This window comes from Castor canadensis, chromosome 5 (genome assembly GCF_047511655.1).
Source record: "Castor canadensis chromosome 5, mCasCan1.hap1v2, whole genome shotgun sequence".
Classification (NCBI taxonomy): domain Eukaryota; kingdom Metazoa; phylum Chordata; class Mammalia; order Rodentia; family Castoridae; genus Castor; species Castor canadensis.
In genome coordinates, this window is record NC_133390.1 from 442,157 (window position 1) to 456,926 (window position 14,770).

The window sequence follows — 14,770 nt, forward strand, 5'->3', positions numbered from 1 at the left end:
TGGGGTGCCTCAGTCTATGATCTCCATGTGTTTTTATATGTCTGTCTGCAGCCATTGGGCAGAATAGCCTAAATTAGTTCAGACCTAGGTATAGCTCAGACCCTGTAGAAGCCCTCTTGTTGCTGTGATGGGGGGGGGGGGGGCTCTGGTTAGTATGGCTTCTCCTCTGTGCTATTGTTAGGAAGTTCCTCTGGCAGATCACTAGGACCTCTGTATCTTTAGTTTCTGGATCCTGGAGTCACCTTGGGGGTTGTCCTCTGCCTCTAGTCAGTGGGGTGTAACCAGGCAACACAACAGGCTTCCTCTCTGTGTGGCCCAATGGCAAGGGAGAGGGACATGTGTGGATGCTCAGGAAGAGAAGGAAATAGTTTACTGGAGGTAACACACGGTGTATGGTCAGCATCTTTCCAGATCCTTCCTGAGCTCTGGCTTGCAGGTAGACAGCAGATGCTCTGCTTTCTGGGTAGAGGTGTCTGGCTGGGATCTTTGATCCCTGAGGGACCATGGAAGAGCTGAGGGTCTAATTACCCCGTGGGTTTAGAGGCCTCTGAATGGGACTTCTAAAACTCAGTGGAACTTGGCTACCTGCTACTGAACTGGGACCAGAGTGTTGTCTGGGGAACCAGGCTCCCAGGTGGGATTTGAGGTATGGCCTCCCCCACACTGTCAAGACCCCAGTGGTGTCTCAGCTGGGTCCCTGCCATGTCAAGCATACTTGGAAATGGGGAGTATTTCTGGTTGTCCCGTGATTGGGGTTCCCTGCTGTCACGGGGGATGGTGAAGGAGTTCTCAGGGGGTTGTTTAATCCTACATATGTCCAAAGAGAGTTGCTGTCCTGCTGGGGGCCTGTGAAAGCAGGTGGGGCTTCATTACCAACATCTGCCTTCAGAACTCAACATTCTTGTTCTTTCAGGACTTCACTGGGAAAGGGGTGCACAGGGCTCTCAGAGTCTGGGGTGGAGTTATTGGCTGAGTTCCTGACCCCCTCAGATCCTGGGAGGCAGTGGGTGGGGTTGCTATAATGGCCCATCCTTTGCATGTAGGGCACCAACGGCTCACAGATCTGGGACACCTCATTTGCCATCCAAGCTCTGCTGGAGGTATGTGACTCCATCTCCCCCCTGCAGCCTTTGCCTAACCTTCCTGTGCATTTGAGCCACATGTCCACCTTGAGAGATGTGGCACTAGCCTGGCCCCAAACATCTCTGATAATGATGCTGTGTAGGTGCTGGCTCTTCTGGCACCTTGGGAAGTTGAGCCTGCAGAGCTGTTCCAGAGGGAGCCGGCGAGGGTGGTACGTGGGCTGGGTGGACCCAAGGTCTTAGAACTTTAGCTGTTTGTGTGTACATTTTTGAGCATGTGCTAAAGAAGAATGAGGATGTTTCTGTGCTGGTGGGAATGAGGGTAGAAGAATTCTGCGGGTGTTTCTGTACAGCCCAAGGCCTAGGGCTACCTGAGGTGGGGCCTGAGGTTCTCTGTGTAGGTGCTGGTAGAGCAAGTGAGGCACCAGTAACTCTCCAGGGTAGTATTCCACTCCCTTCAATCTTCAGTTATATCTTACTTTTTTCTATCTTTAAAGGTAAGTGCGGCAACAAGCCCTAGAACTTTCTGAAGATGTGTGTCAGTTTCTTATTGAGATAGAGACAGGATGTCACCAGGACAGTGGATGACTGGTTCAGCTGTGCTGTCCTGCTCTCTTCCAGGCAGATGCACACCACAGGCCTGAGTTTTTGTCCTGCCTGCAAAAGGCACATGAGTTCCTGAGGCTCTCACAGGTGAGGCCTGTGTACCTCCTTATGTCTTCTCTGTCCCACTTCTCCTAGCTGGCTTTCTCAGGTTGCCCCTACCCTGCTATGCCCAGCCCTTGTGTTGGACCATCCACCTCATTCATTCCAGGGCAGCTCTTGTCATGGCCTACAGTGGCCGATCACCAGGTAGTGGTTTCTGCTCTTCATGCTGAAGTGGCTATGTACAGAGGGTCAGGGCTGGCCCAGGAGGTGTGTCCCTGAGCCTCAGGGTTGTTCATACCCCAGCACCTTTGATGCATCTCATGCCAGTAGAGTCATTAACAACAGCCTGTGGCCATTTCCTTCTGAGATTGTATGTAGTCATCTACCTGCAAGATCAGCCCACCTTTCCCTCAGTCCAATTGGACACTTCAGCATCTCACTCCTTCCTACTACCCCCCATCTGCATCCCCTGCTCTGTGCCCCATTCTCCTGTGCTAATCTGCTCCTGCCACAGTGACTGCCACCACCATCAGCCTTAGCCTGTCGGAGAGCACCAGACCCCAAGCCACTGACTCCCTCTTATCTGATCTCATGAGGTTGCAGCTTCATCAGGAGTCTCCTGTGGCTGAGGCCCATGTGTATCTAAGGCTGTTGGGGGTCAAGTCTACGCTGCTTCTCCTTCACAGTAGAGCCTGCTTTCTGGCTCCTGTCCAGCACATGCACTGATCGATCAGTGGTGCCTTGGGGAGCAAACTGGATCCTGTTGCACACTCAGACCTATTTGCTCTCTCACTGAGCTGAGCAGGGAAGCTTAGGAGCAGATGGTCCATGGAGCTGGGGTGGGATAGTGGGTTGTTAAGCCCTCTCTGACTGGTCCTATTTCCCGTCAGTGGCAGGGCTATGGATCACATGGGTGATAACCTCCCAGGTGCCTTGCTGCACTCATGGTGGCTGTGGCTGGCAATAGCTGTGCCTCCCAGATGGCAACATGAGGTCCTAAGTGCCATTGTGTCTTTTGCTTTCCACATGTTTCCCCTGGTGCTGCCCAGGTCCCAGATAACCTTCCAGACTATCAGAAGTATTACCGCCAGATGATGAAGGTATGCATTGGCCAACCCGCCTGATCCCCAAGCTCAACTGCTCCTTCCCTTTGAGGGGTGTTTCCCCGTGGTCCTTGGGCTTCTTGCTTTGTAGGTGTCTGTGTGAGAGCCAGTGCCCAAGTCTCTAAAGCTGCCTGTTGTGTGGTGGTCCACCATCCCTCTGGGTAGTCTGCATACTCATGGTCATGCCTCAGGGCAGTTCAGGCATCACTGTACACACACTCTGACTGAACATGAGTCAGAGTGTTAAGGGGAAGATGAAGGAAGAAGTAACTCTGAGCTGACACCAGGCTCTGAGCTCCTAGGTACAGGCCATGGAATGAGGCATGGACACAGCTGCTTGCCTTTTCACAGTGGGTTAGGAGGGTACCTATGCTTCCACTCCCATTCTGTGGTGAGATCTGAGGGTATCCTGTGGGACTGAAGCTCTGGGGGTCCCTATGCCAGAGTCAAGCTCCATCTAGATGTGCCCAACTTGGGTCCCTCTGAGCAGGATGGGTCTCTGTCCTGACTGGCATCTTTGCGGGTAAGGGGCGCTTGTCATTATGGCTGGTCACACTGGCATTCTGCAGGGCGGCTTCTCCTTCAGCACGCTGGACTGTGGCTGGATCGTTGCAGACTGTACATCCGAGGCCTTGAAATCCGTGCTGCTCCTGCAGAAGCAGTGTCCCTCTATCACTGAGCATATCCCCCGAGAGCGGCTCTGCGACGCTGTGGATGTGGTGAGGATCCTACCCTATGCACTTAATGTCCTGCAGATGAGACTGTGCTCACCCCTATCTCAGCAGCCTAAGGGCAGGCTATGGGAGCTCATGCTCAGGCAGCATCAGGGGTTGGGAGACTGAATGCTGGACTGGGCCCTTGAGGCCTTGGTTGACTATGTGTACAGGGTCCTGAGCTATAGGTGCTGGTACCTGGCCCTGCCACAGGGGCCCAGGGGAGGCTGTGTGGTTTCAGAGGCTTCTTTCAGTTCTGGAGGCTCCATGACCTGCTGCATCCATGCTAGACTCTTGCAAGCCTCCAGGAGGGCTAGTGGTCTCTGCTGGGTGTCCGAAGGAAAGTTATCAACTTTCCAGTTTTGTGCAGTCCTTGTAGCATCTCTGATTCTTATATGTTTTAGACTGTGGCGATCTGCACTGCCCTAGCAGTGGCAGTGACTCCTAAGTAGATGAGCCTGTTGGGTGTGTCCCCAGAAGGCTGTGCAAGGCCCTGACTGCTGTGGCCACAGCAGCTGCATTGGGCATCTGAGGGCTTGCTTAGCATAAAAACGAACTTCCTGTCCATTTTCATGTCACTTCTCAGTATGTCCTCTCTGGTTTTAGTTGCTGAACATGAGGAATGCTGATGGAGGGTTTGCCACCTATGAGTCCAAGCGTGGGGGACACTTGTTGGAAATGCTAAATCCCTCAGAGGTCTTCGGTGAGTGGGTTGGCCAGCAATGTGGCAGGCAGGCCAGGCCCAACATGCTGGTAGGTCCATGCTGAGCCCTCCCCGAGCCCTGCATTGTGGATGAAGGACTGTGTTTGTCTCAAGGACCATGGAAGACTTGGGTGGGATTTACATCTAACTTTCTGTCCTCAACCTGGACTGGGTCTCGCTTACCTAAAGGGCCTTGTGCAGTGTGGAGACCGCCACACACCCTGAGTATCCTCATAGAGCCCTGGCATTTACAGGAGCTGTGGAGGTCTATGCTGTGGGATGCTGGGACATGTCTATCACTGATGTTCTGGTCTGGCAGGGCAGGTTCTCTCCTGCCCTTTGAGCACCTGCTCTACCCCTTCTTACTGGTCTCTATCTCATTTCTTGACCTGTCAAACAGTTTTCTGGGGGTGTGATACAGATGTCTGTAGTGCATCCTTAGTCCTGTCCGTACCCTTTCCTCACCCTGTGTAGCACAGGTGGACAGGCCTAGCTCTGCCCCTGCCTGGGTCAGTCTGGGGGGTGGTGTCCAGGTGCAGCCTGTCCGTACTATGGGGCTCTTGCTGGCCCATCGGGCCTGATGCAGGCCCTGGACTGTAGTCCTTCCTTCCCTTTGCAGGGGACATCATGATCGACTATTCATATGTGGAGTGTACTTCGGCAGTGATGCAGGCACTGAAGCTTTTTCATGAGTACTACCCAGAACACAGGGCAGGAGAGATCAGGTAAGGAAGGCTAAGGCCCAGGACACCCTGCTGTGTGGGCACCTCATTTTCTAACACAAGGCCCTGGCAACTTCAGCAGGGCAACTGCAGAGAATGACTTGAGTAAACACTGGAGTGGTTTCAGCTGTCCCCAGATTTGGAAGCGTACATGTGGGGTGAAGACAGTATAGTTGTGACACAAAAATGGGTTATTTTCTACATCTTCTTAATAGTGTTAAAAAATGGGCATACATACTAAGCTCCACCATTGGTGTCCAAGTAAATAGCAGCTGAATATTCTTTACATTGAGAGGCAATGAATGCTCAAAGAAACACTTAGGGTCTTCATGAGGGAATGGCAGCATCAGTTAAGCCCCAGCTCTTCCTGAGCCCCAGGAAGAGACGCTACTTTCTGTCTACTCAGTAGCAGGTTACTGTTGCTTGCTTGAAGCTGTACCTGGGTGGAATCCCCCAGAGCGGACACACATTGCCCCTCATTCAGTTTTGTGTTTGTGAGTTAGAGCCAGGTAGCAACAGTGACCCTGTCTTTGCTCTCAGGCTATTAGTTAAAGGCAGATTAGGATTTTTATAGCTGTGGTTATGAGAGAAACTGGTTTGGAGTTTTCCTTTCTTTCAGTGTCCTTGTCAGGTTCTTCTGTTAAATAAATGCTGGACTCATAACACCAGTGAGAATATTTTATATAGTCTTTGGAAGGACATACAATGTTTGTGCTATTTTCCCTTAAATGTTTAAAAAAATTCACTGGGTTTATTTGGACCCAGAGTTTTCTTAGAGGAAAGATCTTAAATTATTAGCTCAATTTCTTTATAAATATAGGACTGTATAGATTTTGTATCAATTTTGGGAAGTTTTTGCATTTCAACAACTCAGATTAGTCCACAGTTGTTACACTGTCATCTCAAACTGCTCATTTTCCTTCTTATCATACTGATTGTTTGAAAGAAATCATCTTTGTCTTCAGTCCTGCCTAGAATACATTTGCTTATGTCTTAAAATTCAGTTGTTTTTGGCTTCATCCGTTTCTTCTCTTTACTGTTGCTTTTCTAGTTTACGATTTTTCAGGTTTCTTCTCACCCTCAAGACTGTAAGTTTTGAGATATTACTTGCTTAAAATATTTTCTATTTTTCTTGTGTGTTTTTCTCTGGTGATGAGTTATTTAGGATTATGGCACTTCATTTCCAAAAAAATCTGAAGATTTTTCTAGTTGTTTATGCTGTAGGCCCTGGACAGACAGCTACAGATGCAGCCATGCAGGACACTGTGCCTGGTCTTATCACCCAGCCTGGAGTGGCCCTTGATCATGTGCTACCCAGAGCTCCAGTAGTCCTCAGACACACCTACTAAATGGGCCTCTCACTCTTGCTTTCTGCCTGTGTGATCCTGGATAGTCATTTCACCCTGCTTCCTCTCCTTGCCCATGGGACAGAGTGCAGCCTCACTGAGCTGGAAGGAGGAGTGAGACAGATGCCTAGGAAAGCGTATCCCAGCTGATGAACTATGCAGGACCATAGTGAGCAGTTGTGGGCTTCATTGGCATTTCTTTGGTGACTAGTAAGCTAGAATATCCTTTTTGATATTTACAGGTAATTATTTCTCTTCCTTCCCTTCTTCCCTTCCCTTCCTCCTCCTCTTCCCCCCCCTTTCTTTTCTTCCCCTTCTCCTTCCTTCCTTTTCTACTCGTCTTCCTCTTCCCCTCTCCCTGCTCCTTCTCTTCTTTTCTCCTTTGCCTTCTTCTCCTTCTTTTTCTTTGTTGTTTGAGACATGGTTTCACTATGTAGCCCAGGCTGGCTTGGAACTCATGATGCTTCTGGCTCTGCCTCCCAAGTGCTATGATTACAGGTATGCACCACCATGCTTTTGTGACATGTTGGTTCATGTCCTGGCTAATACTTTTACTAGGATGATTTTTCTTCTTGATCTACATGTTTAAGTGTAGTATTTTTTGTATTTTATGTCACAGATATTTTCCCCCCAATTTTTTTGCTGTTTTGTTTTTCTTTTAATTTTGCAAATTAAAGGGAGTTTGAACTTTAATTTTTTTTTTTTTTCTGTATTGAGGTTTGAACTCAGGGCCTTCACGTTGAGCCACTCCAACAGACCTTTTTTTGTGATGGGTGTTTTTTGAGATAGGGTCTTGAGAACTGTTTTGCCCAGGCTGGCTTTGAACCTTGATCCTCCTGAACTCTGCCTCCTGAGTAGCTAGGATTACAGGTGTGAGCCACTAGTGCCCGTCTGAACTTTAATTTTTAAAGTATCAAACATATTAATTTAATGTATTAAAAATTTTAATTTACTTAAGTTTCTGAGATACAGTTTGGGGTTGCCAGTTATTCTAACACTATCTGTAGAATATTTCATTTTTATGACACTAATAATCCTTTTTTAATTTCAAACCTACAGGAAAGTACAAATATAGTAGAAAGCACCCCCATTTATCTCTTACTTATTCCTCAGTTGTGCCATTTTAATGTATTTGCTCATCCTGTTTCCTTTCACATATATTTTTTCTTGAAAGATTTGAGAGTAAGTTGCAGGTATGATATATTTTTACCCTTAAATACATTTAGCATTTCCTAGCAGGGATACTCTTTTATGTAGATAAAAATCCAAATCTTGGTAAAATATTATTTAAAATATTATTTGTCAAAGATCAAATGGCTGTAGCTCTGTGGATTTATTTCTGGGTCTTCTGTTCTATTCGTTGAGTCTGTTTTTTGCCAGTACAATGCTGTTTTTGTTACTGTGGCTCTATAGTATAATTTAAAGTCCAGTATTTTGTGAAACCTCTAGTGTTGCTCTTTTTACTCAGAATCACTTTTGCTAGTTGGGGTCTTTTATGTTTCCATATGAATTTAAGATTGATTTTTCTATTTCTGTGAAGAATGACATGGGATTTTGATGGGAATTTCATTGAATCTATAGATTTTGGAAGTATAGACATTTTCATAATATTAATTCTGATCCATGAATGTGGGAGGCCTTTCCATCTTCTGGTATCTTTTTCACTTTCTTTCTTCAAGGTTTTGTTATCTTTCATTATAGGGTTCTTTTACCTCCTTAGTTAATTTGATTTCTAGTTTTTTATTTTGTTTTTGTTTTGAGGCTATTGTGAATGAAATAGGTTTCCTGATTTCTTTTGCAGCCTGTTGGCATATAGAAAAGCTACTGATTTTTGTTTGTTAATTTTATATCCTGCTACATGGCCAAAAGTATTTATCAGATCCAGGAGTTTTAGGATCTTTTGTTTGGTTTTGGTGGTACTGAGGTTTGAACTCAGAGCTTTGTACTTGTTAGGCAGGTGCTGTACAACATGAGCCACACCTCCAGCCCTTTATGCTTTGTTTACTTTTGAGATAGGATCTTGTGCTTGTACCCAGACTGGAGCGGACCTTGATTCTCCTACTTGTGCTTCCTGTGTAGCTTGGATGACATGTGCTCCCCACCACACCCAGTTTTTTATTGATTGAGCTGGGGTCTTGTGAACTTTTTGCTGGACTGGCAATGAACTGAAATCTTCCTGATCTCTACCTCCTGAGTAGGTAGGATTACAGGTGTGAGCTACCATGCCTGGCTCAGGGTCTCTTAAATATAGAATCATACCATCTGCAAATAAAGATAATTCAACTTCTTCTTTCTCAATTTGAATCCTTTTTATGTCTTTCTCTGCCTTATTGCTTTGGCTAGGAATTCTGATACCATGTTGGGTAAGAATGGGGGACATGGACACCCTTCTCTTCTTTCTGATTTTAGAGGAAATGATTTCAGTGTGTCTTGATCAGTACGATGTTGGCTATAGGTTTGTCATAGACATGCTTCATTATGTTGAGATGTGTTTCTGTTATTCCAAATTTATTCAGAGATTTTATCATGAAAGAATGTTAAATTTGTTCAGATGCTTTTTCTATATCTAATGAGATAATATGATTTTTTGTCCTTGATTTTGTTTCTGTGCTTTATTATATTTATTGATTTGCATGTGTTAAACTGTCCTTGCATCTCTGGACTAAAACCAGCTTGATCATCATGTATGATCTTTCTTCTTTTTTTTTTTTTTGTTGTGTCCTTATTGGGTTTACTGGGTAATGAGGATAATACTGGCTTCACAGAATAAGTTGGCAGTGTTCCTTCTCTTTCTATTTTATGGAATAGTTTGAGGAGGACTGGTGTTCTTTAGAGGTCTGTAAGACTCAGCAATGAATCCACATGGTCCTGGGCTCTTCTTTGTTGGGAGATGATTACTGCCTCAATCATTTCTTGTTATAGATCTGTATCAGTGGTTTATATCCTCTTCTTTCAATTTTGGTAGGTCAAGTGGATCTAGAAATTTGTCCATTTCTTTTAGACATTTCAGTTTTTTGGAATATAAGTTTTTGAAGTATTCCCTAATGATTCTATGGGTTTCATTGGTATTTGTTATATCCCCCTTTTCATCTCTTGATTTTATTTATTTGAGTCTTTTTCTCTCCTCCTTTTGGTCACTTTGGCTAAGGGTTTATCAATCTTATTTATCTTTTCAAAGAGCCAACTTTTTGTTGCAGCAATTCTTTGTAACTTTAAGTCTCTGTTTCGTTAATTTCTGTCCTTGGGGCAACTCCTAAATGTATCGGGAAGTCAGGGGAGCAAAAAGAGCACTGACTTTTGCACTGTCTGGGGAAGGCACTTTGCCACTCTCCTCCTGGACTCAGTGTTTACAGACCCCATCCAGCAGTTCACCTCCCTATGGAGAGGAGGAAGCTGTGAAAGTTTCATGATTCAGAAGGTCTCACCTCTAGGCCCTCAGTACTGACTGAAAACAAACACTTGCCAGGATGCAGCTCCCAGGGATGGGTCTCGGTGCTTCCAGGCCCTGTCTGACAGTTCATCTCCCTGTTGAGGGGAGGAGGCTGTGGAGATCATACGATTCAGAGGGTCTGGGCACAGGGCTCTGACTCACCTAGCAGTCAACACACAGAGCCAGGAGGCAAGCCTTGGAGGCTGAATTCAAACTAGCCATATGCTCATTCCAGGTCTGGAAAATGGGGCCTCCAATCACCTTGGTGCCCTGCTGCTGAGTTCCCTGTGGCTTGAACTTCTCTACAGGACCACTTCAGAGCCTCTCCTTCTCCTCCACCACCTTTTGTGGCTGTCTCCCACCCAGATTCTGTAGCAGGGAGTCCCAAGAACCCCTGAGCCATGAGTGTTCTTTGTTTTCAGACCCCCAGAGAATTTCAGTCTCAAACAATAGACCCACTCTCAATATGGCACCTTGCTGTCACCCTCCAAGTTAAGTGGAACAACAGAATGTCATTCTTTCCTGAGGCTGGCCTTCATACTGGAGCAGTCACTATCTTATAAGTCTCAGCACTGAGTTTAAAGCTTGCAGGAGGTATGGGTTTATCTTGCAGCTAGAATTGCCAGTTTGTCTCCAGGGCCGTCTGTCTTACTTTGCGATGTCCTCTTCAGTTTCCCCTACCCCTCCCAGGAAGCTGGGGATGGACTTGGAACTATTTGCTGATTTTCTTTTGTGACTTGGTGTCTCTATGCCCTTCTGCATTCTGCTGCCTTTCATGATTCCCGATGCTCTTCCTTTATTTCTGTCTTCAGAACAGTCTGCTTGTTACCTGATTCTTCTTATTCCCAGAGTCAAAATGGTAGATACTTCTAATTTGCCATCTTACCTGGCACCTGTACCTGCAACATTTAAAAATTGCCCAGAGCATCTTTTGATTTGCAGAAAAATTGAGAAGTTAGAAAATCCCCTTTCCACCCCTGTTCCCCTAATATTGATATCTTTGATTAAAATTGCACTTTGTTATACTGGGGTTCGAACTCAGGGCCTTGCACCTGCTAGGTGGCTCTACCACTTGAGCCATTTCACCAGCCCTCACATATGCACATTGATGAACCAGTAGTAGTTAATTGTTGTCATCCACAGTCCATAGTTACATTCAGGTTCACTTCTTATGTTGTACACGCTGTGAGTTTTGACAAATGTGCAATGGTGTAGCCTCCATTATGGTATCATACAGGGTAGTTTTACTGTCCTAAAAATCCTCTGTGCTTTTTCTGTTCATTCCCTATCTTCACTTCCCAAACTTCTGACAAACCCTGATCTTTATAGTCTTTTTCAGACTGGCTTCTTGTACTTCTTACATGTTTTCTTGATTTGATGATTCATTTCTTTTTTTTTTTTTTTTTCTCATATTTTTTATGGTGCTGGGGATTGAACCCAGGGTCTCAAGTATGCTAAGCATGAGCTGTACTACTGAGCTACATACCTAGTGACCACCTTGCTGGGGTGGTCACTTGTGCCATTAGCCTTTTCTTGGTATACTCATTCAGCATAGATGACATATTTTTTCCTGTGAACCCAGACTGCTTTACAACTTGCTAAGCATTACAGTGACCTCACATAACCTGACCTTTGTCATCCTTTTAAATAGGTGAAGACTGAATATTGTGCTTCTGCCTGAGCTCTTTAGAAGGGGGAAATCTTCCTGTGAACGTGGGATGGGGCCTTGAAATGCTGAACTCAAAAAGGAATTGAGCTCTGTCTCCACTGTTGCTGCTTCAGCGCTAGGCACAAAAGGGAAAAGCTGTACATCCATTCTGATGAATTGGTGTATTCATTATTACTATTATTATTATTACTATTATTACTATTATTATTATTCTTTGGTGAGACTGGGGTTTGATCAGGGCTTCCCACTTGCAAAGCAGGAGCTCTACTGTTTGAGCCATACCTTCAGTACATTTTGATGTTGTTATTTTGGAGATGGGGTCTCACAAATGGTTTGCCCAACTGGCCTTGAACTGTAATCCTCCTCATCTCAGCCTCCCAAGGAGTTGGAATTATAGGCGTAACCAACCAGTGACCTGTTTGGAATTGGCCTGTTTTTAATTGGATTTTTTTTTCCTGATGCTTGAGTTTTAGAACTTTTTTTGTATATTTTGGATACTAGCCCTTTATCAGATGTGTCTTTTGCAAATGTTTTCTCCCCACTGTGTAGCTTGTCTTATTATTTCAGAGTCATGTTACAATGTCTTGTAGAGCCAAAGTTTTTCATTTTAATAATGTCCAGTTTGTCAATGTTTTCCCTCATTGATCATGTTTTTGGTGTTGTATTTAAAAAGTTACGCCCGGGTGCAGTGGCTTGCACCTTTTATCCAAGCTACTGGGGAGACCAGGAAGATCATGTGTCAAGGCCATGTTGGGCAAACAGCAACAGCCTTATGTGAATCAATAAACTAGGTGTGGTGGCAGTCAGACAGCTGTGATCCCAGCTATAAGGGAAGCCTTGGGTAGGAGAATCAGGTCTGCAGCTGTCCTTAGTAAAAACATAAGACCTCTCTGAAAATAACTAAAGCAAAAAGAGGTAGAGTGCCTGCCTAGCAAGCACCAGGCCCTGAGTTCAAATCCCAGTACTACTCCCACCCAAAAAAAAAAAATGTTGTTGCCAAACCCTAGGTACCTAGAGTTGCCCCATGTTATGTTTTAGGAGCTTTAAAGTTTTACATTTTATATTTAGGCCTATGATTCATTTTGGCTTAATTCTTGTGAAGGGTGTAAAGTCTGTGTGTAGATACATGGTTATGCATGAGGATGTCCAGTTGTCCTGCGGTGTTGAAAAGACCCTCCTCTCTCTATTGAACTGCCTTTGCTTCTTTGTCAAAGATCAGTTGACTGTATTTATTTGAGTGTACTTTTGGATTCTGTTCTGTTTGTTGATCGATTTGTTTATTCTCTTTCCAATACCACACTATCTTGATTACTGTATTATGGTAAGCCTTGAAGTGAGATTCAGTACTTTTACTTTATTCCCTTTCAATAGACTAATAGTGTGTTGGCTATTCTGGGTTTTTGCCTCTCCACATAAATTTTGCAATCAGTATTAATACCCACAAAGGAACTTGCTGGAATTCTGTAGCTCAGGGAATATCTTTGATTTCTTTCATTAGAATTTTATAGTTTGTGTCATGTGGATTTGCATATATTTTGTTAGTTGAAAATGTATTTAATTTTTTAGTTGCTATGTAAATACCATTGTGTTTTTAATGTTCATTGCTGGCCAGAAACCAAGCTACTCTTATACATTAACCTTGTATCCTGCAGCCTATAATCACTTACTAGTTTCAAGGTTGTTTATTGCTATTGATTCTCTGGGATTTTCTTTTTTTTTTGCATTTTAAAAATTATGATATTGTACTGGGAGTACTTTGACATTTACACATGTTCTTACAATATATCATAATTGAATTCACCCCTTCATCGTTCTCCTTCTTTGGGATTTTGGGATTTTATATCATGTGTGAACAAATATAGATTTTACTTCTTCCTTCCCTATCTATATATCTTTTTTTTTTCTTCTTTTTTCTGTCTATTTCCTTGGGTAAGACTTCCAGTGCAGTGTTGAATAGGAGTGGTGAGAGAGGGGGTGTCCTTACCTATTCCTGATCTTAGCAGAAAAGTTCCTTACTATTACAATGTTAGCTGTAGTTTTAGCAGAGGAAATTCCTCTCTTCCTAACTGGCTGAGAGTTTTCATCATGAATGAGTGTTGGATTTTGTCAAATGTTCTTTCTGCATCTATTGGTCTGCATCTTCTTCTTTTTTTTTTTTTTTTTCCTGCATGTGCTCTACCACTGGCTACATTCCCACCTCATCATAAGATTTTCCTTTTTTAGGCTTTTGATACAATGGATTGCATGAATTGATTTTCAGATGAACTAGCCTTGCCACACCTGAGATAAACCCACTTGGTTGTGGTATATAATTCTTTCTATATGTTACTGTGTTTGATTTGATAGTATCTTGTTGAGGATTTTTGTATGTACACTCCTGAGAGATACTGGTCTTTAGTTTTTCGTTCTTATACTGTCTCTATCTGGTTTTGATAGGCAGTAATGCTGGCCTCACAGAATGAGACAGGAAGTGTTTTCTGCTTCTGTTCTCTGGAAGAGATTATAGAAACGAGGTATGAGTTCTTCTTTAAATATTTGGGGGAATTCACCTGTGAACCCATCTGGGCAACTCCTTATTCTAACATTTTGTGAATTTTTTGAGTTTTCTTTATAGGCAGTCATGTGACATTTTCTTATTTTCTGTCCTTGGGTATGTATTTTGTCTTTCTTGTCTTACTGCCTTGGCTGAGCCCTCCAGCACTCTGCTTAGAAGTGGTCGTGGTAGCGTTGTTGTCATTTCCTGATCTTTTCACTGTGGATGCTACTTGGTGAGGTTCATTGTGGCTTCCTTACAGTTTGATGAACTTGTTTCCTAATCTGCTAATGTTTTTCTTCCCTTGGTGGTAAATGGTATTCAATTTTAGCAGATAATTTTCTTCTTCTAGTCGTTATCTGTCTTCTTTATTTGTTTGTAATGTAGAAGATTGATTTTCTAATATTCAGACACCTTTATGTTTCTGAGACAGACCTTAGGATTGGACCGTTTCTGCTGTATTCAATCTCCTAGTGTTAAAATTTATAGTCTTACATCTTGTTCACTGATGAGACAGCCTGACTTCCTACTTCCCCCATCACATCTTCTGTTTCTTGAAATGAGCTAGGACTATTCTCTGCTCTTTCCATTCTAGGAATTGTTAATGAATGCTCTTGATAATTGAGTAGAATTTTATTGTAAAATTCATAGGCCTAGAAGTTTTCTTTCTGGAAAAAGTTTACATTTTTTGACTCATATTTTTAGCACTTTTAGGACTATTTTGGCACTATTTTGAGGCAGTTTTGATTAAAATTCCTGCTAACTTGTTCATTCTGTCTTTAAGTTTTTGAATGTTTTGCATAACGTTTTCTTATTTTTAT

The 14,770-nt window shown here is 43.7% G+C and overlaps 1 protein-coding gene across 3 annotated transcripts in view; it reads left to right on the forward strand.

Annotated features, from left to right (window-relative positions):
- Lss (lanosterol synthase) overlaps positions 1 to 14,770 on the forward strand; it is a 30,938-nt gene that overhangs the window by 10,774 nt on the left and 5,394 nt on the right. For all 3 annotated transcript variants that reach the window (XR_002213263.2, XM_020178663.2, XM_020178664.2), the window contains exons 12-17: positions 1,044 to 1,100; positions 1,704 to 1,775; positions 2,780 to 2,830; positions 3,403 to 3,552; positions 4,153 to 4,249; positions 4,869 to 4,974. Coding sequence is in view for 2 of the 3 variants with exons in the window: in XM_020178663.2 (XP_020034252.1) it covers positions 1,044 to 1,100; positions 1,704 to 1,775; positions 2,780 to 2,830; positions 3,403 to 3,552; positions 4,153 to 4,249; positions 4,869 to 4,974 (533 nt within the window). In the remaining variant the exon portion in view is untranslated. The remainder of the gene's footprint in view (positions 1 to 1,043; positions 1,101 to 1,703; positions 1,776 to 2,779; positions 2,831 to 3,402; positions 3,553 to 4,152; positions 4,250 to 4,868; positions 4,975 to 14,770) is intronic.